The following is a 24,105-nucleotide window of genomic DNA, read 5'->3' as shown; positions in this document are numbered from 1 at the left end:
GCCGGCGAGCGAATCATTCGGCCCAGTCACATCCCTGGATACGCACGTATACATAATATCTCAAATCAAATTCCACTACTGCTTGCTGCTGCACTCTTATCATGAGCTGACTAGCTGACTAGCTTCCCAAGGGTTACTAGCCAGCTTTGCTGCAGTAGCTGCAGTAGCTGGGCTGTCCTGCCTATTCTTTCTCGTGTCTGGCAGTGGCCATACCAAGTCCATCCAACTGGATTTGGAAATCCATCCTGGGGTAGCTCATAACGCGAATCAAAAAACAAGAAAAACCGCTCGTGATGCCCTCCGCCCTCTAACGCCGGTCAAGAACAAATATGCCCCTTTTTCTTCGTATACTGAGAATGCGCAAAGTCGTCCGGGAAAAAAGTATTATCCTCGAAGGTCGGATTCCGTGCCTTGGTTCCATCAACGTCACTTTCACATTGGCCCCATGTGAATAAGGCGAGCATGTCGTCCTGTCGCTTCCCCGGCAGCCCCGGCGCTACCTGCCATCGTCATGCATTCGCTCAGAAGACATGCGTGAATAACCTCAGCGTTGTTTTCATGCCCATCGACAAAAGAAATGCGGCTCGTTGTGCCCGACACCCGGGCAACTGGTGATTTGGTATCTCGCCTTCCTGCGTCTTTCACGCCGTGGCGTCCAATCTCGTATAGCAATGCTGATTTGCAAAGGAGAAAACAAAAGGAAGAGAGAAATATGCAGCGTTTGTGTTTGCCATCAGCAATGTTAGCTGTGGGCAGCTGCAACTAGAATATGCGCTCCGCTGCCGAGTGCTTGCCATTTAGATTGCGCACTGCAGATTCTGTCTGAAAAGGTGCTCATGATTAGACCGACCAAGTGGGCGGTAGCAGCTTTTGTACAACAGCAACGAGACTCGGCGAGGATGCCTGAGCTGCTTCAGAGTCCCGGAATGGGTTTGGGAATGTGCTTGCTGCGGATCAGGAAGGGGCTCGGCATTTCGTCCACGGTTTCGGGGTCCCAGACGGGGGCGGGCTTCAGATTCTCATTGCTGTTCAGAATCCTTCCACCGGCACGCGCCTGCGAAAGCTCGACAAGCGTTCGGCCACGGACGTTGCCCATCTTGCTGACAAGACCACCGCTGTTCCCCTGCTGGCCCGCCACGGATTGCTTGCGAGACAGCCCACCTCTAGTGGATGAGTCGCTACCGCTCGCGGACGATAAGTTTGCAAAAGACGGGATCTTGGAGACCTGCCGGTTGGGTGATTCTCGCTCGCGGAGAGCACCGGGAGAACGCAGCTCTTGATTTGATACCATATGCGGCAGGCCAGTCGTGGTCTTTGCTGGTGCTGGAAGGGACGGCTTGTTCTTGAGCAAGTTCCCTGCCGGCTCAGTCCTCATGTGAGGGATTGCTGGGCGCGAGAGACTCTGTACCTTCTTCACCTTTCTGGTTGGCGACGGGGACGCTGGCGTGTCATCAGATTCGTCTTCCGACTCGGTGTCGAAATTGTCGGGAATCTCGGGAACTTTGCGCCACTCCTCACTCGCAAAAATGTTAGGCTGGTGAATGAAGGGGCCCTTCCCAGAGTTCTTGCGTCGTGGTGATAGGGATAGAGAAGCGATTGCGCAAGGGGATGGCGAGAGATTGTCTACGTCCATCGGAGTACCCAGAGGGCCAGCGTACATGGTCGCGGCGCGGACAAAGGGGGTTCTTGCCGCCTTTTTGAGTTCGTCCTTTGGGGTGTCCGGGCCCATTTCTGACAGGTCGGTCATGTCTGTTCCGGTAGTCAGGCTGCTCTGATTGCTGCTTGCGCCAATGGAAGAGTAGGGGAATTCAGACTTCGCTCCCGATGAGCTGAACTCCATCCGCTGATGCTCGTTGGTTTGTGAGACCAATTTCTTATGTTGTTGCAGCTCGACCTGGACACGGGCCTGAACCTCCTCCTCGTACTTGCTCTGGAGCTGTTCGATCTCGAGGTTGACCAGGCGATCAATTTCCAAGCGGGCTCTCGCCTCCCATTCTCGTCGCAGAGACGAGTCGATCTCCTGCCTCATGGTCATCTTCTCAGAGTCCAAGCGGAGCAGTCTCTTCTCAACCTCTCTCGCGCGCCGATTCACCGAGTCCTCCTTCTTAGAGAGGGCCATCTCCCGCTTATGAAGTGCGCGGCTCATTTCTACCACCTCTCGCTCCTTTCGCATCAGCCGCACGACGGGCAAGTTCAACAGGGCTGCTGTGTCTGGTCTCCTGTCTGGGTTGACCTTCAAGCAGTCCCTGATGACAGCACTGAGCTCTGCCGAGTACACACCCGGCAATGGTGCGACTTTTCCCTCCTTGATCTTTTGGACCAGTTGGTAGTGTGACTTGGCATTGAATGGAGGCTCCTTCGTGCAAAGTTCGTAGATGATGCATCCCAGTGACCAGACGTCCGATTTGAGTGTATAGTTCTCAGCAGCACATATCTCTGGAGACATGTAGAACGGCGTCCCGACGTACGTTGATGCGAATTGTTGTGATGTCAATACCTTTGACAGTCCGAAGTCGCCAAGTTTGACCGAGTTGTCTTCGCCGAGAAAGACTATATGGTGCGTCAGCATACATATACTGCCGCGGCACGTTCAATGCACCAAGACGTACTGTTCTCTGGTTTCAGATCCCGATGCAGGATGGTCATGCCACCTGGTGGAGTCTTGGGCTTTGCAGAAGGGCCCAGCCCCATGACGTCTTTTCCAACTTCTGGGGGATCGATGCCGTAGTGACACCTGTACAGGGCTGTTACGAGCTGCGAAAAGATGCTCCAGACGAATGCCTCTTCCGCGTATTGACTCTTGTTCTGCAGGTCACGGATGACCCGACCGAGGTCGCCATTGCCGCAATACTCCATATAGATGTGGAGGTCCTGTGTGGTCTTGAGGTGCTCCCGGCTGTAGTATCCAACAATGTTCGGGTGACGGAGAGACGAGAGGATGGTGAATTCGGCATGGAGCTGTTCCCTCTCCTTCTGTGACATCTTCAGGTAGCTGATCTCCTTGCGACAGAGAACCATGTTATCCTCCTTCCTTCGAACCTTGCGAATGATTCCAAAGGAGCCATGGCCTGTTCGAGACATGATGTCAGCAACGAGGTGTCGATACCACCGTGAGCGTTTGTGGCAACTCATGGTGATGGGCCAGGGGCGACAAGAAATGCCGGCTTACCGATCTTCTCGAGGACCTCGTACTTGTCGGAGCTGTCCGACGACATCTTGAAATATAGAAGCGGGCAGTCTTTGTCAATGGGCGGGCTGAGGACGATCCATAAGCTGAGGGAGAAGCGAACAAATGCAAAGGATCACTCAAGGTGCAAGATGTGATGGGTGTGCCTGCTGGTGTTAGTAGGACTCGGTCGACCTAGGTCGGGTTTGTTGTTTTTTCAGGGAGATGGCCACTGCTTAGATGGAGCTGCGGGAAGGTTGCGTTAGGAGGATCGAAGCTTTGAGGTGAGGCAAGGTGAGGTGGTGGTGGTAGTGTGCTCGGACCTCTTCCCATGTCCAAAAAGTAAATGTCAACACATCAATTGCCTGGGCAACCATTTTTGCATGGGGCTTAGGGCTCCCACCACGAGGCTTGCGGACGGGGGTGTGCACCTAGGCACCTAAGTGGTTATCGATAAGCGCAATGACGACTCCTGGAATATCTACGCCACCCCCGGTCTCGCTGCGCTTAACTCCGACCACCTCCTGTACTCCAGGGGCGGGAGAAGGTTGCCGTCTGGTTGACCTTTTTAACGTTTGCTGTCGTATCTGCACCGTAGATTTTACTGATCCATTCCTCGCACTGGACCGAAAAATGGCTGGAGTGCTCAAGAAATATGAGCTCGAGGCCAAGCTCAAGGACGAGCACAATCTGATCGCGCAGGGCATTCTTCGAGACGAGAATCCACTTGATCTCACTTCGGATTTCAGCAAATTCCTCACTGCGTGTAGAAAAGGAGATCTAAAGACGTGCCAGGAGCTGATATCAAACGGCGTTAACATCAACGGCAAAGATGCATTCGACTATACCCCGCTCATCATCGCTAGCCTCTGTGGTCACTTTGAGCTCGTCCAACTCCTGCTGGAATCAGGTACGCCAACCTGTGGCCAAGGAAGTGGCGGGGCAGCCGGAGCAGTCGCTGATACTTATGCAGGGGCACTTGCGGAGAGGAACACATTTCAGGGCGAAAGAGCCGTTTACAACGCTCTGAATGACCGGATACGGAATCTCCTCCTGTCTTATGATTATTCAAAGTCCACCGACCCGCTGCAGCCTTGGTCGTCGCACATAACGTCGTTGTTGACACGGCAGATACCAAGAACCGCGGATATAACACTGACTTCAGGATCTGAGAACTTGCATCTGCACAAGTTCTTACTCTCAGCGTAAGTACAACACCTTTCCTCCGTGGTCTCCCATCCGAGGTGCTTTGGGTTTCTCCCGAGCCCACCTGGTCGGCACCTGGCCTCTGCAGCAAGTGGTTGACAAGCACTAGGAGGACACCGTATTTCAGGACGAAATTGGCCGACGCACCCGAGACGACGCAGTGGAAATTGTCCAGTGCGGTGCCGGTCGAGGCCTTCCGCCTAGTAGCGCAATACCTCTACCTTGGTGAACTGCCTAGGGAGTTGGTAGATCCTCGTAGCTCAACCTCTGAGGAGGAGGTCTTCAAGGGTATCGATAAGATCAGCAAACAGCTCGAAGTTGAGAAACTATGGGAGGCAGCTCTGACCTTGGACGATCGCCGCTTGGCGAGGCAGAGGTACCAGGACGAGATCCAGAGGGCCCAGGAGCAAATTGAGAGTTTCTTCAAGGAGCACGTTGTACGGCACAAGATGGTTGTGGAAACGAAGAAGGTCAACGAGATCAAGTGGAAGCAGGACAACTCCATTTTCGCCGACTGCTTGCTGCGTGCCGACGACTATGATGGAGAAGACGGTGAAGAAGTTGAAGACGAACGAGAGACGTCGATAATTGGTGCTAACGGCATCCCAATCGAGTCTGCATCACGAGCGGCAGATCCGAAAGACGCAGGGCGCAAACCCAGAAAATCAACTGTTTTCCCCGTTCACAAGGCAATGCTGATCCGGTCTCCATATTTCGAAACCATGTTCTCTAGCGACTTCGTGGAGGCACAGGAATCCGAGTACCTTCGCATCATCAAGGTGGACTGCACGCCTGAGGTCCTGGAGATTATACTGGCATTCATGTACACCGAGAAGTCAGACTGCCCACTGGATCTCGCGTTGGAACTGCTTTACACGGCAGATATGCTGTTGATGGACCGTCTCAAGAGCAAAGCAGCGCAGGCCATCAGCACACTCGGAAGTGCAACGGGCAACATCCTCGTGGACCGTACGCACTCCGAAGGCCGAAGCGAGCAGGTCGAGGTCGAGCCGATCAATGTGTACGATGTGATCCATGCGGCATGGGATCTGAGGTAGAATGCCCTGCAATTTTAGGATCCGTAGCGGTACTAACGTCACCACTAGAGTACAACGACTAGAAGAGTTCGCAGCACGCTACCTGGCCTACCGGCTGGAGGACTATATCGATGAGCCTGAGTTCGCGGAACTGATCCAAGAGTCGGCCTCGAGGCTCAAGCTGAGGCAGGAGACAGATACGATCGAGTTGCTAGATGACATTCGATACTACCTCTCGGAGCGTTTCCGCCTGAGGTTCGAGGATGCCGGCCTTGATGAAATGCTCGACGAGGAAGGGGAAATCCGGCCCGAGGCTGTGGAGGGGTTGATGGCTGCTAAGGGGGATGGATGCGAGCTCATCAAAGAAGCAGACACAGCGACTGAGGCGACGTCCAGTGCTGCTATCGATACCGTCTCGTCGCAAAAAGAAGCTGCTGGTGGCAATGTTGATGGCGTGGGCGGTGTCAAGACATTAGAGGGAGAAGTCGTCGATGATGAATTCGACTTAGATGCGATGAATTACCAGATCCTCTTGAGGAAGATCGACACCATGCTAGACAGGCTCAAGCTAGATGCGTAAGACTAGACATCTTGGATCACAGGTAAATACATACAAACGTGGGCTATGCAACAATCAGCAAGCAGAGAAAGGCTTAATGTTTCACAGGAAGGTAACTGCTCAGCCCCCTGATACAGGCCTGCGTTCTGTTATATGGTTGATACCCGAAGTCATCGTTTTGGGGCGTCTTTTCGTATGCTTACATATGTAGTTGGTCAAGCTAATCCTTTTGTCCCCCCCGCCTCCTTTTTTTTTATCATTTCGTTCTACTCTCCTTCATCCTGCAATTTGCGTGCCGACGATTTTGATGAAACAAAAGACAATAGGAGCCCATAGTCCTGAAAATCCCTCTCAGCTGGTCCTTCAGCTGGTCCTGACACTCGAGTCAACACACTGACACAAGGGAAGCTCGACCAGGAAATCATGGGATAGCAAAGAGACGGGCTGGAAGTAACACTAGGCACTGGACAAGAATGAAGCAGAACGCAGGGTTAGGTATCAACTTCTGCAAGTCATACAAGATTTGCTCTTGAGCGTGTCGATCGGATGGCCGGCAGCATGCAAACAAACAAACAAACAAACAAACAAACAAACAAACAAACAAACAAACAAACAAACAAACAAACAGCGCTAGATGTCCGATGAGAGGAAGGGAGGCTAGCAGAGCAGGAGAAAATAACTTCAATATAATCAGCCTTGTATAGCAGAGTAGCGACGAAAATAAACAGTTCTCTATCAAGCACGAGATAGATCCAATTTGCAGCCGACTTAGAGACGACTGCTCGGGAAATCACACTGTCCAGAAGTGAGATTCCAGTGTCAGGTAGAAGAGCGCGCCCGGACTCGAGCATTGTTTGTTGCAGTGATCCACTCCCTGTGATGAATATACCTAGCCTTGTTGATCAATGTCAGTGGTACAGTATGCTCCAACAGCCGAACTATCATGAACCAGACAGGCAACGCACACCTTTCCCTTGTAGAGATGGGAGAAGGTAACGTTACGGGCAGCTCCCCCTTGCCCAGACCACAGTGCGCCTTCGCGCTATGCGTCACCAGAATAGCAGCATATGTAAACTCATCGTGAGTAGAGACTAGGCAGGGGAAAGGGGGAGGTAATCGAATACGAGGTCGACCTGTTTCTGGCTAGGCTAAGGGTATAGTTTTGAGGGTGGGCTCCACTGCGCAGGGCCTGTGTCGGTGCTGACCACTGGCAGTTCCCTCTCATGCGCGGATGGTTCAAGTGCTTCTCAGGCCTGCACTCGGGATAGGGCAGCGAACTTACACTTGAGGTTCGTATATTCCATGGCTGTTTCCCGACCTAGAAGTTCTCGAACTGGCCCGCCATCGGCGGTGGAAGGACCTGTTGGTAGATCAGATGTGGTCCAGCCAACTGTGGCAACGTGTTTTCGAGAACTAGCTCTGTGATGGCTCAGCATTCACTTATCAACCTTTACGTGCCCTACTCGTCACTGAAACCTGGCCACGGTTGCCGGAAGCCATAGAACATAAGGCCTTGAAGCATAAGAGATTTTCATTGAAACCATAGATATTAAAGTAAACTTTTTGTGCTATCAATCATCATCCCAGTGCCTCCGGCTGATAATGATCGGTCGCGCAGGGTCCCAAGGGCCATAAATCTCATTTTTGTATTTCTGCAGCCCGATGAGCCACCAACTACACCCGCCCATGGCGACGGCGGCGATGACGCAGCCGACTAACATGCCCAGGAGGCCGCTCGCCCAGGGCCACGGCGCATCCCCGCAGCCATGAGGTATGTCACAGTCGGCGGCTCCGAGGATCATGCCTACGCCGCCGCCGGCACCGAGAACCAGCAGCACCGTCAGGATCACATGGTACCGCCAGCTACGGTGGCGTGCGTAGCGCCTGAAGACGGGGAACAGCCCGAAGACCTCGATGCTGAACAGCGTCAGGCTAAAAACTTGACCTGTCGACGGCAGACGGCTGGCCAGCACGGTGGAGGCCATCAGGGCGGCGTTGGTTGACAAAGACGCGACTGGGAACTTATTGACGCCAACCCACGCACCCGAGTAGTCGAAGAAAAAGATGTTGATGGCGAGCAGCCAGAAAGACATGGCCCAGATGCTGTCGGACGACGTTGATTGGGTCAGGGACTTGAGGATTGGGGATAGGCCGAGGAGGGTGAAGTAGATGAGGATTGCGGACTTGATAGTATTCATGCGCAGGTGAGCACGGCCGCCTCGTAGCGGAGATGACGGCCGGTGTTTGAGCTGTGGACTGGCAGGGTTAGTGGGCGAAGATGTCCGGCGGGACCGCAACTGGTTCGTGGTCGTGCCAGAAGTGCTCGTCTGGGATGTTGCGGATAGCAAAGAGCTCGCCGAAGTAGAGTAAGGCCTAGACAGGAGGTTCGTGGCGCTACCGTTTGCACTGGCGCCGGTGCTGGGCACAAGTGCCTGACCAGGGGGCATGAGCAGGTTTGAGGTTGAGCTTTCAGCCGACGGCAGCGTCGACGCGCTGCTGCTCGCTGCGCCGGACACGGTCTGCGGGGCGGCGACGCCATCTTCCCCATGTCCTCCGCTGCCACTTCCGCTGCCACTGCCCCCGACCGAGTTTCTCTTGTCATCTTGGGGTCGCGAAGAACGGCGGTAGTGTCTGGGGCCGATACTTCTTGTCCTGTGGAGGCTCTCGATATCATCGTTCTCGCCCTCTTTCCCAACCCACCAGTCCCACAGAAACCAGCCAACAGAGGTCGCGATGGAGCCCCAGCCGACCACGGCAACTGGGCTCAGTCGACCCTGGTGGATGCCCACGAAGCAGACCACAAATATGCATACCGTGCAGACATGTTGAACAATGACGGTGGAGTCTGCTACCAGGGGCCAGAAGTCGTAAGGCTTCAGCCGGGGATTGCGCTGGAGGTTCTCGAGGAAGGTCCCCTGGTCGGTATAATTGTCCGGATCTAGATGGTCAACTCCATCAGCCGTCGTGCACATACGCCCCCACCGAAACAAAGCAGCGGCTGCAATGAATGTGAACCAAGGACTTACATGACTGCTTTACCCACAGTAGTTTCTTCCAGGGCCTCTTCCTCCGCCGCCGACTGCGACTCCTACTGCCTCCTTCTTTGCGATACAGATGGCGTGGAATGTGGTCCCGGCTTCCTGGCGGCTCGAACGCATTCAGCCGTCGAGGCGGCGAGGCAGCGTGGAAGGCATCCTCTGGGGCAAGATGTGACGGGTCGGGGCGACCGTGGTGCAATGATGATGCTGCTGCTGGGTGTTGGAAGCCGGTCGGGGCGGTTATGGAGCGCGCCAGAGGCGGCAGTCGCTCAATATTGCCATCGTAGTCGGAGGCCTTTGAAGAGAACTGCAGTCCCGAGGGAGGAGCCATCGAACGGCTATGAGGATGGGCGTCCTTTCTCCATTCACACGCGATGACAAGGGTTCGTGGGTCGAAGCAAACCGCGGTCTAGGCCCTCGCGAGGTTTAGTTGTGGCTCGTGGCTCTGACGCAGAGTGGTGGCGCGGCGCCTGGACGCGACGTTGAACTGGCGATAGATAGGCGATACCGATAAGGGGCCAGCCAAAGTGCCTGACTGAGGCTTGAGGACTTGCAAGTTGGACGTTGAATGTGCACGGGCCGCAACGCGGTGCCTGCAGCTGGGTGTCTTTGCGGAGAAGAGGGTGTGGAGATTGCAGATTTGGGGTGCCCGAGCATCCAACATCAAACCTGACAACGGTGCTACGAGACGTGCCAAGCCTTCCCCCTCGTCAAAACCTGCCCAAGCTGCCTCACCTTTGATTCTCGGGGAATTGATGAGAAAGCTTGGCCTTACGAACAGTGGAGACCGTCTGAACGTACGGGGGGACTCCACTGGGAACCGAGCGCACCGACGAATGAGAGAAAAGCCTCATTGCTCGTCGTATGCGTGGTGTTCAGGTCCGTTTATCAGAAGACACGCCCACACGCCCACACGCCCAATCACTCCTGACGACTCCTACGAATTTGGCCCCTGGCCAGCCAGACAGCCAGACTATTTCAGCACTAATCGTCAGATCGTCAGCCTGCCAAACTCAAAAATAGCCTGGCAATTTCGAAATACGGCAGTGTCGCCCCGGAGGGATCGAGTCATTGGCCGGGTGCAAAACTATCGGCTAGTCTGGCGATGGCTTCAATCCAGTTGAGCATGGTCTTGGCCTGCTTGTCTCACAGGCGTCTGCCCCCGGCCAAGGCAAAACAGTACGGGTCCGTTGCTGCCTCAGCAGCCCCGACAGCCCCGGCGGCTGCCCGCCCCAGGTGGCTGGGTGGTTGTCTCTTCATGGCCTGAAATGGCGCGATGAGAAACTGCACTCTGTCCGTGTCCCTGTCTAAATACGATCGCCACAAGGATCTGTTGTCCACTGGCACCATTCCAGCAGTCCACCTCAGAGCCAAGGCTGAAGCTTGGACGGTCGCAACCGTGTTTGTGTAGCGCCAGTTTTTACAGTAAAAATAACTGATTGGCAGCCGATCCCCATTTCACCCAACCACGAGACAGCTACCGCCCGTTGTGTCAACACTGTGGCCCTCTTATCAAAGCGCATTCTCGTATACCTTTCCCGGTCGCGATTTACCTTCGTTTTGACCAAAGCGATCCTGGCGGTGTGGACTAGGTTGAGACAGAGGCGCTGACTATCACCAGGTTTTATTACAGTACGTTCCAGGGACGGCGAATCGGGCTGAGCTGCCGCGCAGGCCGCATGCCCTACGACCTCTCGGGGCTTACTCAGCTCCCACGTGTGGCTGCATTTGGTGGACCGGTCCAGACTCCCGAGAGGGATGACCAAAATTCACTGTTGCACATCAGTGCTCCTTGGGCACGACACGCCTCTGGCCTCGCCGTGTCCCGTGCTCCGAGTTCCTCAAACCACAAGAGAGACAGACATAGGGCCCCATCACGTGTTAACCGAATAAACCAATAGTCAGTGACCGACTCGGAACTTTACCGGCGAGTAAATATTAGTCAGAGCTTCCGAGGGCTGATCAAGCCAGCAAACAGACAGAAGAGGTTTGAACGGGGTTCGGCCGAAGGTACGGTGAGCCCTATCTCACTGCACGAGACGAGGAATAGCTGGGAACTTGCTGGGCTGGGCCAGGGAACCACAGCACTGCTGCTTAGCCTGCAGGCGATTGTTGTCTCATCCAGGGGAGGGGGAGGACAAATCCCGCACAAAGTCACGAGGGGCGCAGCACGCACTGCCCAGGCATCAACTTGGCCAAGGGGTGCTTAACCTACAGGAGCCGTCATAGACTTGTTGCGCGGAAGCAGACAGAGAGAGGAACGAGCCCCTCGCTTGGTGAGGGTGACTGCCGCGGCTGTCAGCTCAGCAGTTCTTGTAATCCGTGCCTGCTTGCTGTGATTCAGCCTATGGAGACAAGGTGACATCGCCGTGCCAGCTGGTTGCCATTGTGATGATTGCCACGGGAGCTATTTGTGTAGCGCAGCGTACGGAGTAACGGGCAGGGTTAATAAATCTGCCAAACTGTACGCCGCGGCCAATAGCAGCCGCCCACCACAGCGGAACTGGGGCCCCTTTTCACAGTAGCTGGGCTTATATTAGATAGAGTTACAGTAGGTTTCCGGGGTCCACCCCAAGGGATGATCAATTGATCCGAGGCCAATGGCCCATGGCTCATCGCGGCTTGGCCTCGTGGGCCATGATCATCAAGTCATCAGCTTTGCCGGCTTGGAGCGTGTTGGGTATGCTACGGTGAATCACGATGAGACCGGCCGGTCCAAGGGCACAAGTCAACGTCGCAGGATTATCGCAGAGCCTCAGCTGGACCTCCGTCTCCTTGTCGAGAAGGCTTTGGATTCTCAGGGTAGTTAGTTGATCATGGCATGATCGACGGCCGGAGCATTATACAGTTCCGGGCGAGTGACAAAGCGAGTGGTAGCGTATGCAGCGTATGAAAGTCGAGCAGTGTACACGGGAGTTGGTCCACTGGTTGGGCGGCGCCGCGGCGGCAAGGAGGAGCAGCAGGACAAGATGGGGAGTCGGACTCGGTTTAGCGCTCTCCTGCAAGGTTCCGAGCGACCTGCGCCAAGCTGAAATCTCTCTGATCAATGCACGTGCGCGGTTCGTCCAGATGGTCCCAGGATGGCTCTGGACGCCAGCTGGTCCCTGGTCCCTGCCTTGGGCCAGCGGGCTGGAGCATTACCCTAAAGCGTCCCGGGTGCCCAGGTGTTCAGAGCAGTGGCAGCCTGGGGGCACAGATCCCCCACCCCCCATGCCCCCACCCATCCCCCAAACAACCCCTTTCTCCCACCAGAAGACACCCATGACAAGCCAGGCAGCTGCCAGGCAGGCCATCAGAGGTCAAACAGACCACAAACGCAGATTAAGTTTAGCTCAGCGTCGAGAACCCAGTCAGCCAGTGCACGCTGGCGCTCGCCGGCTTCTCCACGACTGGCGGCCCAAGGGTCCCTCCCCTCTCTCATGCTCGATGCGCGATGCTCATTGAAATGCTCTGGGCAGATCCGAGCTCAGCCTCGTCAGCCCAGCTTGCCCCCCTCCCATTCCCTCCAGCGAGCCCAGACCACACAAACCCACGCTACTGTCCTCCCCAAACGGGGCATATTAATACATGCTCACCTCGCCCGCATGGCCACTCGCATGCTCGTACCCGCCTGCATACACAGAGCTCGTCCTATCCACCATCCAGTTTCTCTCGCTTCGGTCGTCCGGTCTCTCTCTCCGAGTGTTATGATTCACTCGAATCAAACATATCCTTAAGTCGTGCTCGCTGATCGTCATAATTCCCGTGGGAGGCCAGTCCCGATCAGTGCACACACCAGTTCATCGCTCGTTTCAACAGTTGTTTTGTCAATCATCCCAACATCAACCCCCAACTCCCGCTGGTTTCACCTGCCTTCAGATTGCCACTGGGAACCCCCCCCCCGGGCGTCAATGCCTCAGCAAGCCTGACCTTGAATATAAGCATCATTGGTCCCCACGCCGATCAAACAGAGCATAACTTGATCCTGGCGGGTTCCTCAACGGAGGTGCGGACAATACTTTGACACAGGGCCAATCCGAGACAGCTTCACTAGTCGGCAAATTCTAGTGTCTGAGACAGACGCGCTCGCGACATCCTGACAAGTTCCCCACCGCGGCGCCGCTCTCCTTTTCCTCATCTAAGATATCCAACCTTAAGAACTCATCATTCTTCAGCGGCAACTTGTGTCACTTGTTCTCGAGAAGGAAGGGTGCATATATATTTTTCTTCAAACAACAAAAGGAAGTGAAAGGGAAACAAAAAACCAAAAGCAAAGGGAAACTATCGTCGCCCGTCATGAGGTCAGGGCACGTCTTCTACTCACTCTGTGCTGCGGCACCTCTCGCGATGGCAACACCTGTCCTCCCTCACCTCGTGCTGGTCAAGACCCTGGAGGAGACAGCGTCAGACCCGTCCTCGGGGCCAATTGGTTACCAGCCCCCAGCAACCATCACGACAGCCGGGGCCAAGGGGGTGAAGACGGAGGTCATCAGGCCCCTGAACCGACAGTCGATCATGCTCGACGACGGCGGCGGCGGAGACGACGTTGCACGGGAGCCGGCATTCGACAACCGGCCATTGTCGGCTTCGGCATCCGACCTCTCACGGCTTGCTTCGGAGGTGCTTTCGTCAGCCGGGCCGTTGTCGTCGGACCTCCTGGAGGCACTTGCTAGGTTGCAATCCGGAGAGGAGCTGACACCAACGGGGACAGGGGCAGGGCCACGGGTAGGGGATGCAGACACAGAGACGCGTCCGGCCTCCAAGCCAAAACGCCCAGAGTCCTCGCCGCGAAGGAAGATGTCGGTCGGCTCATTAGTAAGGCTGGCATCGAACCGGGACGGGGGTGTGCTGCGCATCAAGCAGCACGCGGGAGATTCGGCGGCCCTCGGCCAGCCACAACCGTGTGTGGCGGGTCACCACACCGATGTGCTGGTCATTGGCATGGTGCTGACATTCCTGCTGGTGGTTCTCATGATGGAGACGTGGCAGCCGGTGTCAAGAAGGTGAGTGATACCCGTTCCCAATCTTGCGGCCGAGTGCCAGACTCATTGTTGCTGACCCTCGGTGCCCCTCAGTGTGCGGAGGATTCTCAGCAGGGAAGGGGCAATACGCCTGCAGGACGATGTTGAGAAAGTTCGAACCATGTCACATCGAGCACCGGGCCTGGACATCCCCGAGACGATAGACGAGAAGCCGGAAGAGGAATGTGACGACAACGTTAATGACGGCGGGGCTGAGCCATGGGTGATCTGACGATTGTCGGCGATCATGGACGATCATCATCGAGATCGGGTGGGAAAGTAAAGGGGTTTTGTGCTTTCTCCTGGCATAGCGGGCGTTTCTGGATTCGGGTGGGATGGGTTTTGGATGGTGTTGGTGTGTTGAGATTATGAGAGGCACTGTGTGATGGGCGCTTGCCAAGTGCTACAGACTTGCACTTTCGAGATGGTTCTCTCGACTAATCCCCGGGCCAGGCCGGCGACTATGTACGGACAAAATGTCCAGTGCTGGTGGGTACATACCGACCCATGGATGGCGAGGGGATGCGGTTCGATGAGGCGGCTTGGCCGCAAGCAGGAATAGGTGGCAGCTCGTGTGAGCAAGCGAGCTGTGAGCCGGCTGCGCAAGTGACGGTAACGAACGATACAGCACAAGATAAAACAAAAAGACAATGCGATGGAAAATATCCTACAGCTCGGGGGGGACAGAATGTGCTATTTGGACAGGGCATGATGGTCGCTGCGAGCCACTGCCGAGACAGACGGCCACAGAGTCATTAAGCCCCCTATATAAGTGAGTGAGTTTACTTGTCCCCCCAAAGGCGTGTAGTTTATGTCGAGTCCACTTTTGTGTGTGTGTGTGTGTGTGTGTGTATGTGTGTGTGTGTCTGTGTATGTGCATTCCCGTCCACGACCCAGCAGCAACGTCGTACAATGTATCACATGCGGTTGTGTGTCGTGCGTGGCATGACAGCGAATCAGTGTTGCGGGCAGCACGGCAGAGGCGGACACAGCCTTTCTGCGAAGAGAGCTAGAGGCTCATCGGCCATTCCCGAACAACAGCGCCAGCGCCGGCGCCGGCGCCCCGGCACCGGGAGGAACCTTGGCAGCCGCACTGCCACCAGAACTGTGGGGTGCTCCTCACCAGATAGGCCGGGCGGGAAAGAAGCTTTCTGTTCTCTCTTGCTTGCGTGCATGCGCATACGAGCCGGGCTGAGCCAAGGGGCGGGGGTTCCGGTGCGGGACCGCGAGTCTTGGGGGGGGGGCCACGACTGACAGAGGTTTCTGCAGCGGGAACAGGTCAGCTGGACGCAGAGAGAGAGGCGTGTTGGCGCGGTGGGCCCACGGTCCCCGGGTGTGAGCGTGTGGCGCGGCAGGTTGGGCCGAGCAGCCATGCAATCTGACTGTGGCCGTAATGTTCCACACTACATAGTACATTCTACTGCTACAGGACAATGGACAATAAATAATAAATGGCCGTGTCCTACGCAGCGCACGGTCCTGGGGCAATGGGCAGTGGCACCTGGGCTGCTGGGCTGCTGGGGCGGCTCCAACACGGCTGCACGGGCTTGCATGGCCCCACGGGCTGCATGGCTGCATGGCTGCATTGCTGCATGGCTGCATGGCTGGCTGCATTGGCCTGCATCGCAGCAGTCGCCATCAGAGGAGAGTGGCAGGAGTGGGCAGACAAGATGATGACCCAACAAAGTCCAAGCCACAGCCCGCTCCTGGCAGTTCCTGGCATGAGGAACCAGGCTCAGCACTCAGCCCTCGTCTCATTCCCGCTGTGCCGTCTCTTGCCCGTCTGGGCCCGCCGCCGCCTCCCCTCCTCCTCCTCCTCCTCCTCTTCCTCCTCCTGCCCGCCCCTCCCCCCCAACTACTTAGTACTAAGTACTAAGTACCTAGGTACCTAGGTAATTAGCCCAGCCCAGCCCAGCCCAGCCCCTCCTACAGCTGATGCTTGCCAGATCCACCTGGGCCGTGTGTCAGGTCGCCCTGTCTGCCTGTCCGACCTATGATATAACAACCACGCGCTTGCCCCTTCGTCTCTCTGATCCTCCCGGGACTTGCATCTCCCAGGCTTGTCTGCCCGACCCGACTGGCTGGTTGTGCTACCGTGTGGTCTGACCAATTGTTGCAGGGCCCCTGCTCCTTGGGAATCTACCACCACTCGTGAGGTCGGCACGGCGCGCCAACAACGCGAAATTGTCACGATCTCCTCAGAACCTGTCAGCCAGCCACCCGGTGTCCACATGCCTTGTACCGAGTACGGAGTACGGACTTAGCCTGTCGAGCACCACCCCAGTGACACTCCCCGCCCCTCGCCCTCAAAAGCTCAGCCCACGCGCGCTCTCAATGTCTCTGCAGGTTGAGGACCACCGAAGGGCCCGGTCGCGCTCCCCCGGCAGGCGCGACCGGAGCCGCAGTAGAAGCCGTGGCCCCCCCTTGGTCGTCGAGACCGACCCCTACGGCGACAGGGAGACCGAGAGGGAGCATGAGCGCATCTACGAGCACGAGGAGCGCCGCTACCAGGCGCCCCTCTCGCCCAGTGACGATCCCTACTACCGCCGCCCGAGGAGCCCCGCCGCCGACAACCCCGCGCGCGTGTCCTACGGCGACCTGAGGTACGACGGCGACTACCGCAGGGACAGCCCCCGCGAGAGGCATTCCGACTCGGACCGCGACAAGGACCGCAGCCGCAACCCCACCAGTCTGATGGACGCCTTCCTGCCGCAAAAGTACGCCAAGAAGCTCGAGAACTCGGATGCCTACAACTACATGACCGCCCCCATCTCCGACAAGTCCAGGGAGCGGTCGCGCGACCGCCGCGCCGAGAGGAAGGAGAAGCTCGACGAGGACCTCGCCTATGGCAAGCTTCACTCCCCGCCCGTCAAGGATGCCCGCCCCGTCTCCCCGCGGCCCCCCGCCTCCCCGCGCCACTCGCCCTCGCCCTCGTATGAGTACGCCAAGCCACCACAGTGGGAGTATGAGAGAGAGGACAGGCTTTCTTACTCACGCGACCCGCGCTACAGCTCCGACGCCCTCGGCGTCGGCCACGGCCACGGCAGCTCCTCGCGCGCCCGCAGCCGCAGCCCCGCCCCGGGCCACCACCGGGACAGGGATCGCGAGAGGAAGTCCCATTCCCACCGCGACTCGCTCACAGCCGACCCGCGCGGCTCCTCGGCCAGCGTCGTCACGGTGGAGCCGGGCGATGCCCCGCTCAAGAGCGCCATGAAGCGGTCCTCCTCGCCCCAGCCGCCCGTCAACAGGATGTCGTCGCTCTCCGTGTCCACGCCGTATCACCCGGGCCCCGGCGGCCTGTCCGTCTCGGCCGCCCCGGCCTCACCACTGCTCGAGTCATACCACGGGACCTACCAGCAGAGCTCCCCGATGCCGTCGCCCCTGCTGCTCCCGACCCACTTTCACCCGGGCGAGGCCCAGGTCATGGACGTCTCGCCGATCGGGTCTGATGACGAGCGCAGCGGGAAGAGGCGCTCGCGAAGGGCCCGTTTCGCGGACCCCCAGGACGACGCCCAGCGCCTGGCGGATGCGCTCAAGGGCAGCAAGCCGCCGCGTACAGAGCCGCTGATTGAGATCCTCCCTGGCATGACCCACGAGCAGGTCATGGACCTGCGTGTCGAGTACAAGCGCCTGGTCAAGACGGGGCCGGAGCGCAAGGGCGTCAACGTCGCCAAGCACATACGCGTGCGTCTCAAGGATGACGACCCGTCGCTCATGAAGGCGTGCTACGCCACGGCGCTGGGCCGGTGGGAGTCGGAGGCGTACTGGAGCAGTTTCTGGTACCAGGGCGACAAGACGCGGCGCGAGCTGCTGATCGAGAGCCTCATGGGCCGCACAAACGATGAGATACACGAGATCAAGGCCTCCTTCACCGACAAGAAGTACGGTGACAGCCTCACGCGCTGCATGAAGCAGGAGCTCAAGGAGGACAAGTTCAAGAAGGCCGTGCTGATGGTCTTGGACGAGCAGAGGATGGACGACTTTGACCGCCATGGCCGCCCGCTGGAGCTGGACTACGACCTGGTCAGGAGCGACGTGCACACCCTTCACAAGGCTGTCAAGGCCGAAAAGGGCGGCGAGACCGCCATGATCGGCATCGTCGTCATGCGCAGCGACAGCCACCTGCGGGAGATCTTGCGGGTGTACAACGATGAGTACCGCGCCAACTTCGCGAGGGATGCGCTGAAGAAGAGTGGAAACCTGGTGGTAAGTTTGGGCCTCATTACACTCTGAAACGCACGGTCTTGCCGTGCCCCCCCCCCCCTTCTTAAATCTGCCGAATCATCATCGACTGACCCGGAATACCGACAGGGCGAGCTACTCGCTCACATCCTCAACGGCGTGATCAACAAGCCGGTGCGAGACGCGCTGCTGGTGCACCACGCGCTGACGGCATCCAAGAAGGACGGCCTGCGACGAGAACTGCTGACGTCGCGCCTGGTCCGCTTCCACTGGGACCGGCTTCACCTGTCCGCCATCAAGCGAGCGTATTCCGAGCGCTACGGAAAGGACATGATGGAGGCTGTCCGAGACGGCACCTCCGGGGAATGGGGCCAGTTCTGCCAGGAGCTGTGCATCTCACGAATGCCTGACGACGTCAAAAGGGTCGAGAGGATACAGCTGTCCAGGTGAATTTGCGCCTTGGGCTATGGTGATTATGATGACGACTGCAATGATAAACTACGACGTGGACGACCACATGATCTCCATCGACTGGAGTGGGTCACGAGGATATGACTGTCAATGACAGGTTGGATAATGTGCCTCCTTTTGTACATGCCAGTTCTTATGGGGAGTGGGCCCATCACAGGCTGCTTGCATATATATATGGCTTTGATACCCGGTCGGACTGGGAACAAGAAAAGATATTTTAGGTTTCATATATGAAGTGTGCTTCAGTGGCAGCGAGTCCGAGATCTGTCCTAAACCCAACATCTGATGCCGGGTCCATGACCTGGGAAATTGTTCAAACTCCACACCAACTTCCAGCATTGCAATGGCACCGTTGCCGTCTCGAGATTCGACAAGAGCTTGACATCCGGGATGCATTTCTTTTCCCCAACCTCCCCAGTCCGATCATCCCGTGTCCCTCATCCTTCCTTCTCTCTTCCAGCGTTGCATCACCATGCTTGCTTGATTCCCCGTATGTGGTCATCGACATGCCGGACTCCGCTGGTACCACCTCCCCGCAGAAGGACTCTGGAATCCAAACCATCAAGCTCGACCAATCCGCGCCCCGAAAGCCGCCGTCCTGGCTGATCTGGACCGAGGCAAAGAGGATCTCACTTGGTTAACACAGAAAGACTGTTACACTTACCGAGGCCTGCATCACTGAACCCCAAGAGCTCCGCAGCTCCGCATGGGCATGGTATCCCTGACAACGCGATGCGCGGCCACACAACCGTGTGCCGGCTGTAGATCGCGATCGAATGAATACTGTGTAGTAGCATGAGGGAGACACAGCCGCAGAGCGTCGATGCCAGCGTGATGCGTGAAGGACACCCCCCCCCCCCCCACCAAACAAGCTCTCGGGCGACCCGCCTCCCGATCGACAGCCGGGTATTGCTGCGCGGAGATAAGTGGCAATAAAAGCGTGACCACCTTGACCTACCCTGGCACACGATATCGGCCCCTCCTCGCGCCTCTCGCGCCGCCGCCGCAAGAGACGGCACACACGGCAGCCTGGGCGTCACATCGTGTAGGCTGCCCGGGCCACCGCAGACATCCTGTCCTGACGTCGTGGCACCGGACGGGGAGCAGGGGCAGTGGAATCACTTTAAGATTGTCCTAGCATGGGCTGCACGGGCACTGCTCGCATAGAAGGCGGCCGCTGTACATTATATCGTTGAAAACCTCGCGCCCTTCGCAAGGGTCATCCATCCCCCTTGGCTTGTCTTACCGAGGCTTTTTGGCTCTCAATCATGGCGCTGTCGTCGTGTGCTGATGTGAGAATGTAGTTCTATGGACCTGGGAGTGAGTGCCTTTGGCGTGAGGGCACCGTTGGCTGGGGCCAGTTCAACATTCTCGTTTGCCTTTGATGATACCTTAGGCACGTGGCCAGCTGTGCGCGCCCTTCGGTATCGGCGTTTGTGATGGGTGCCGATGGACCGCTGAACTTGCGGGGCTTGGATGGGACCGGGTTGCTTTAGATGGGACTTTCATCCGACTTTGTCGTGTATATATGTTTGTGTTGGCTCTCTGGAAGGCATGGGTCCATCATGCTCTTCTGTCCAAGTTTGGGTTGTACCCGTCATCATCATCATCATCATCATCGTCATCGCTGTGGTCGCAAACACCCAGACAACTTGTGAAGTATCCATCAGCACTTCTTACAGAAGTAAGGCAATGTTGCAATACGCCCTAGACCTAGGCTCTCAAGCCGGGCTGTCTACCTTCTCCGGACAAGTCATCGCCGGAGCGGCCATCGTCGGGCTCGTGCTGTTTGCCTGTCTTCGAGAGCCAGGCCTTCACCCGTGAGTACAAGTCTTGTCCACTTGCCGTCCTCGGTCTGTCGTGTTCTACCATGGAGATGAATACGTCATATGGGTCTCCATAGCAGGTGACTGACACGAACAAGAGGCATCCCGGCTTTCGGCATCGATGAGAAGGGCTGGATGAGGATTGAGAAGGCCCGGCGCCGATACACGGGGCAGGGGACTCAGCTCGTTGCAGAAGCCATCCAGAAAGTACATCGGCCCATCGATAATATACCAGTGAGTAAGCCTCGATTGGGAGTCGAAGTTGACATGCCTCTATGTACAAGTTCTCGCGGCCCTACCAGATCGCCACCGATATAGGCATCAAGATCTTCCTCCCCGCTCGATACGCAGAGGAGATCAAGAATATCAAAGACTTGAGCTTCAAGGAAGCCATGAAGTGGGTAAGTCTGGGTCTTGCAAGGACAGAAGCGATCGCTTCGGGGGGCTGTGGCTAAAGGTCAGACATGCAGGAATTCTTCCTTGAATACCCGGGTCTCGAGGCATTGGATACCATAACCCACTCGAGTGATATTGTGCAGAAGGTCACCCGCCAAAACATCACACAGTCACTGAGTTCGTAAACCATTGATTTCTTGAAAGGACCCATTGATCTTGCCAGGCGGCCGAGCCAGTCAGATTGACAAGCTCTCGCAGACCTGATCACCGACGACCTCTCGGAAGAAGCCGACTTGGTCCTGCACGAGATGCTGGGTGACAGCGAAGGTACGTGGGCGCTGGGCCGTCCGCCGTCATTCTCGGTGTCCCTGCTGACCTGTCTCCTCTGTAGAGTGGACATCCATTACATTGAAGCCGTTTGTCCTCGATCTCGTAGCCCGGCTCTCGTCGCGCCTGTTTGTCGGTGAAGATCTCTGTCGGAATGAGGAGTGGCTCCGACTGGCCAAGAACTTCACGCTGGACAGCTTCGCGGCCGGCCGCGTGCTCCGCAGCTGGCCATTCGCGCTCCGGTCAATCCTGGTATGGTTCCTGCCAGAATGGAAGAAGGTCAGACAGGACACGGCGGACGCGAAAAGGATCCTTGGCCCGGTGGTCGAAAAGCGGCTCGCGGCAAACCGGGCGGCAGACGCAAAGGGGTTGCCGCGCCCAAAGACGGGAGATACCATCCAGGTAAGAAGGCCAATGCGACCCCGGGCTCGGAATCAAATACTGATGCTCTTGGCTGTTGATGGCAGTGGTTCCAGGATGCTTTCGAGAGGAGCGGTGTCAAGCCCAGGGCGGCGGACGCGCAACTCTCTCTCAGCGTTGTGGCGATACACACCACGACCGAACTGCTCACGGGTACCCTCCTTGACCTTGCACAGAATGACGACTTCATTGACAGCCTGCGCGAGGAGATGATACGTGTGCTGAAGGAACAGAACGCTGCCGGGAAAGCGGGTGGTGGGGGGGAGGGGAAGACTTCATGGAAGAAGAACAGCCTCTATAAATTGAAACTGCTGGACAGCGCACTCAAGGAGTCACAGCGCTTGCACACCAGAGACATTGGTGAGTTCAGATGTGTCTGTGTCCATCATCAAGAAGAACCACTGACTGGCTGCGGACAGCCTCTATGCGACGCATTGCCCAGGCCCCGGTCAAGCTATCTGACGGTACTGTGATCCCGAAAGGGGCGTTTACCTGGGTGACCTTGGACGCATACAAGAACCCGAGAATATATCCAAACCCCGAGGAATACAACCCACGTCGGTTCCTTGACCTTCGCAGCCAGCCCGGGGAGGAGAACAAATGGCAGCTGGTCAGCACCACCGCCGAGCACCTCGGATTTGGGCACGGCGAGCATGCATGCCCAGGGCGCTTCTTCGCCTCCAATGAGGTCAAGATTGCGCTCGTGCACTTGTTGATGAAGTATGACTGGAAGTTGGAGGGAGGCCAGAGGTCTGCAGACGTAGTAAAGGGTGGGAGTGAGAAAGGTGTTGACGGAGAAGCAAGGGTTCTGTTCAGGAGAAGGAAGGAGGAGGTAGGGCTGTGATGGCATCACAATTCGTACTCGAAGGGTCGTACTCAGTTGTGTGACATCACTTGCAAGCGTCTTGACCGGTGCAGGCAGACAAGCAGAGTGCAGATTGAGATGCACCAAGACTGGATGGGCAAAATGGGACAGACAGCCTTCCGCAGCGTCACTCTCGGCGGGACATTTTCTTTGGAACGTAGAAACCTTGTTCTAGGATGATCGGCCAGACTGCACGCTTCACGTTGCATGCTTCCAGGACGATCAAATCTCCGTGGGCGGCATTGTTTGTCTGCGAGGCCAATTTCGCCCGGGCCATATATTGCAGGGAAATATGCGGCGGGTAATAACTCGGGGCTGCAGACTTGACACGAGTGTCGCTCAACTCTGGGCAGCCCTGGAGGTGATGGGCAGCTGCGTGGGCAGCCGTTTTTGGCGTTGAGTACAGTATACGTGTAGCCGTGCCTAGTTCGTTTTCGGTTGCCCTCGGGCGACTCTTTGAATCGGATCGCCGTGCTCCGGCGTGTATGCCGGACCATCAGACGGACAGCAGCCGTGCGTGTGGACCGGCAGTCCGGGTTGTGCATCGTGGGACAAGCACCTTGGTCCGTCCTCCTACTTCGTAGCTTCTGGTCCCTGCATAGGGGCCCCGTCGTCAGCCACGCTTGCCACGGTCCGTTTGGGGGGGAGGGGGGTGGAAGGGTGCTAGTGAGGTACGGCAAGCAGAGCGAACATAGATGAAACAGACATGCAACGAATGGGAGAGGGGAGGACAAGAACAATCGGCCTTGGCCGATATGCCTGCTGGTCTACACAACACAGCCCATGCACGCGAAGGGACGTGGGTTGGGTTGGGTTGGGTTGATCGTGGTTTAGTTTCCAGGGTTGGGTTGAGCACCAGATGGAGGACATCTGGACTGAGGAGAGCTCGGTGGAGAGTCAGAGAGTGTGCACTGCCACCTCGTGCCTGGAAGACTCGGAAGGCTTGGGAGGGCTTGGTTCTTGGTTGGGCCAAAGGCTGCGTAATGGCGCTGGATGGGCCCTTGGGAGACGGCATGCTCGGCAGCCGTCTATCAGTGGTGACGACCGCCTCGTATCTACACATCACTGTTGCTTTCAGGTACTACCTGGGTGGGTATGGAGCGTGGAGTCGCTGTCCAGGCAACCAAGAACCCGGGCAGACTGGCGGAAGAGACGGGAAAAGAGAGGGCTGGAATGCCCCGACAGAGCATGTTATCGAGCCGCTTCTGTTGGCCGATCCCCGCCAACAGGCGCCCTCAGGCATGCCTGGCATGGTGGGATGATAGCGCAGTGTATGAGAGAGCCGGTACGGCCACTAACAGGCACCCCAGATCCTGTGAGGCCTCGTCACCCCAGCAGCCCTGGCAGCCCAGCACCCAGCCAGCACGGAGACGGAGCACGGGGGCCAGAGATACCCAATGGAGCATAGCCTAGACCACTTGATCCCCATCCATGCCGCCAACCCTGGTGGCGCTGACTGGTGCTGTCTTCCAGTGACGCCAGCCCCAATGCCCACCTCAGACAGACCTGTTTCGACTCGGTACGAACCCTGCAAGAGTCCTGCCTCAGCAGCCAAAGCGAAGCGTCTCAGCTGTTCATAACCACCCGCCTCCGTCTGCGACTTCCGAAACTC

General features: G+C 57.1%; 6 protein-coding genes across 6 annotated transcripts; 4 read left to right on the top strand and 2 right to left on the bottom strand.

The window, feature by feature from the left end:
* Window positions 1-49: 49 nt before the first annotated feature.
* On the bottom strand, window positions 50-3,490 carry KVR01_003289 (uncharacterized protein). The gene is made up of 3 exons (XM_044794207.1): window positions 3,170-3,490; window positions 2,610-3,068; window positions 50-2,550 (listed from the first exon to the last, which is right to left on the bottom strand). The coding sequence occupies exons 1-3, from the start codon at window positions 3,213-3,215 to the stop codon at window positions 914-916; spliced, it is 2,142 nt and encodes a 713-aa protein (XP_044648304.1). The 5' UTR covers window positions 3,216-3,490; the 3' UTR covers window positions 50-913.
* A 172-nt stretch (window positions 3,491-3,662) lies between these two features.
* Window positions 3,663-6,876, top strand: KVR01_003789 (uncharacterized protein). The gene is made up of 4 exons (XM_044786946.1): window positions 3,663-4,076; window positions 4,140-4,371; window positions 4,482-5,426; window positions 5,479-6,876. The coding sequence occupies exons 1-4, from the start codon at window positions 3,800-3,802 to the stop codon at window positions 5,987-5,989; spliced, it is 1,965 nt and encodes a 654-aa protein (XP_044648804.1). The 5' UTR covers window positions 3,663-3,799; the 3' UTR covers window positions 5,990-6,876.
* A 303-nt stretch (window positions 6,877-7,179) lies between these two features.
* Window positions 7,180-9,644, bottom strand: KVR01_002449 (phosphatidylinositol N-acetylglucosaminyltransferase). The gene is made up of 2 exons (XM_044785684.1): window positions 8,995-9,644; window positions 7,180-8,906 (listed from the first exon to the last, which is right to left on the bottom strand). Exons 1-2 carry the CDS (start codon window positions 9,335-9,337, stop codon window positions 7,540-7,542), a joined length of 1,710 nt encoding a protein of 569 aa, XP_044647464.1. The 5' UTR covers window positions 9,338-9,644; the 3' UTR covers window positions 7,180-7,539.
* Window positions 9,645-12,221: 2,577 nt separating this feature from the next.
* KVR01_002946 (uncharacterized protein) lies at window positions 12,222-15,389 on the top strand. Its single transcript, XM_044794766.1, has 2 exons — window positions 12,222-13,988; window positions 14,061-15,389. Exons 1-2 carry the CDS (start codon window positions 13,282-13,284, stop codon window positions 14,236-14,238), a joined length of 885 nt encoding a protein of 294 aa, XP_044647961.1. The 5' UTR covers window positions 12,222-13,281; the 3' UTR covers window positions 14,239-15,389.
* Window positions 15,390-16,340: 951 nt separating this feature from the next.
* KVR01_003653 (uncharacterized protein) lies at window positions 16,341-18,638 on the top strand (the record flags this gene model as incomplete). Its single annotated transcript, XM_044789199.1, has 2 exons — window positions 16,341-18,212; window positions 18,318-18,638. 2 exons carry the CDS (start codon window positions 16,341-16,343, stop codon window positions 18,636-18,638), a joined length of 2,193 nt encoding a protein of 730 aa, XP_044648668.1.
* A 156-nt stretch (window positions 18,639-18,794) lies between these two features.
* On the top strand, window positions 18,795-22,472 carry KVR01_002308 (uncharacterized protein; the record flags this gene model as incomplete). Its single annotated transcript, XM_044785913.1, has 8 exons — window positions 18,795-18,823; window positions 20,584-20,692; window positions 20,770-20,886; window positions 20,956-21,058; window positions 21,140-21,208; window positions 21,273-21,610; window positions 21,676-21,988; window positions 22,048-22,472. The coding sequence occupies 8 exons, from the start codon at window positions 18,795-18,797 to the stop codon at window positions 22,470-22,472; spliced, it is 1,503 nt and encodes a 500-aa protein (XP_044647323.1).
* Between the last annotated feature and the right edge of the window lie 1,633 nt (window positions 22,473-24,105).

This window comes from Diaporthe batatas, assembly GCF_019321695.1.
Source record: "Diaporthe batatas strain CRI 302-4 chromosome Unknown Contig00003, whole genome shotgun sequence".
In the NCBI taxonomy this organism is placed as follows: domain Eukaryota; kingdom Fungi; phylum Ascomycota; class Sordariomycetes; order Diaporthales; family Diaporthaceae; genus Diaporthe; species Diaporthe batatas.
The sequence above is the reverse complement of the archived record's forward strand: the minus strand, read 5'-3'. Positions and strand labels throughout refer to the sequence as shown.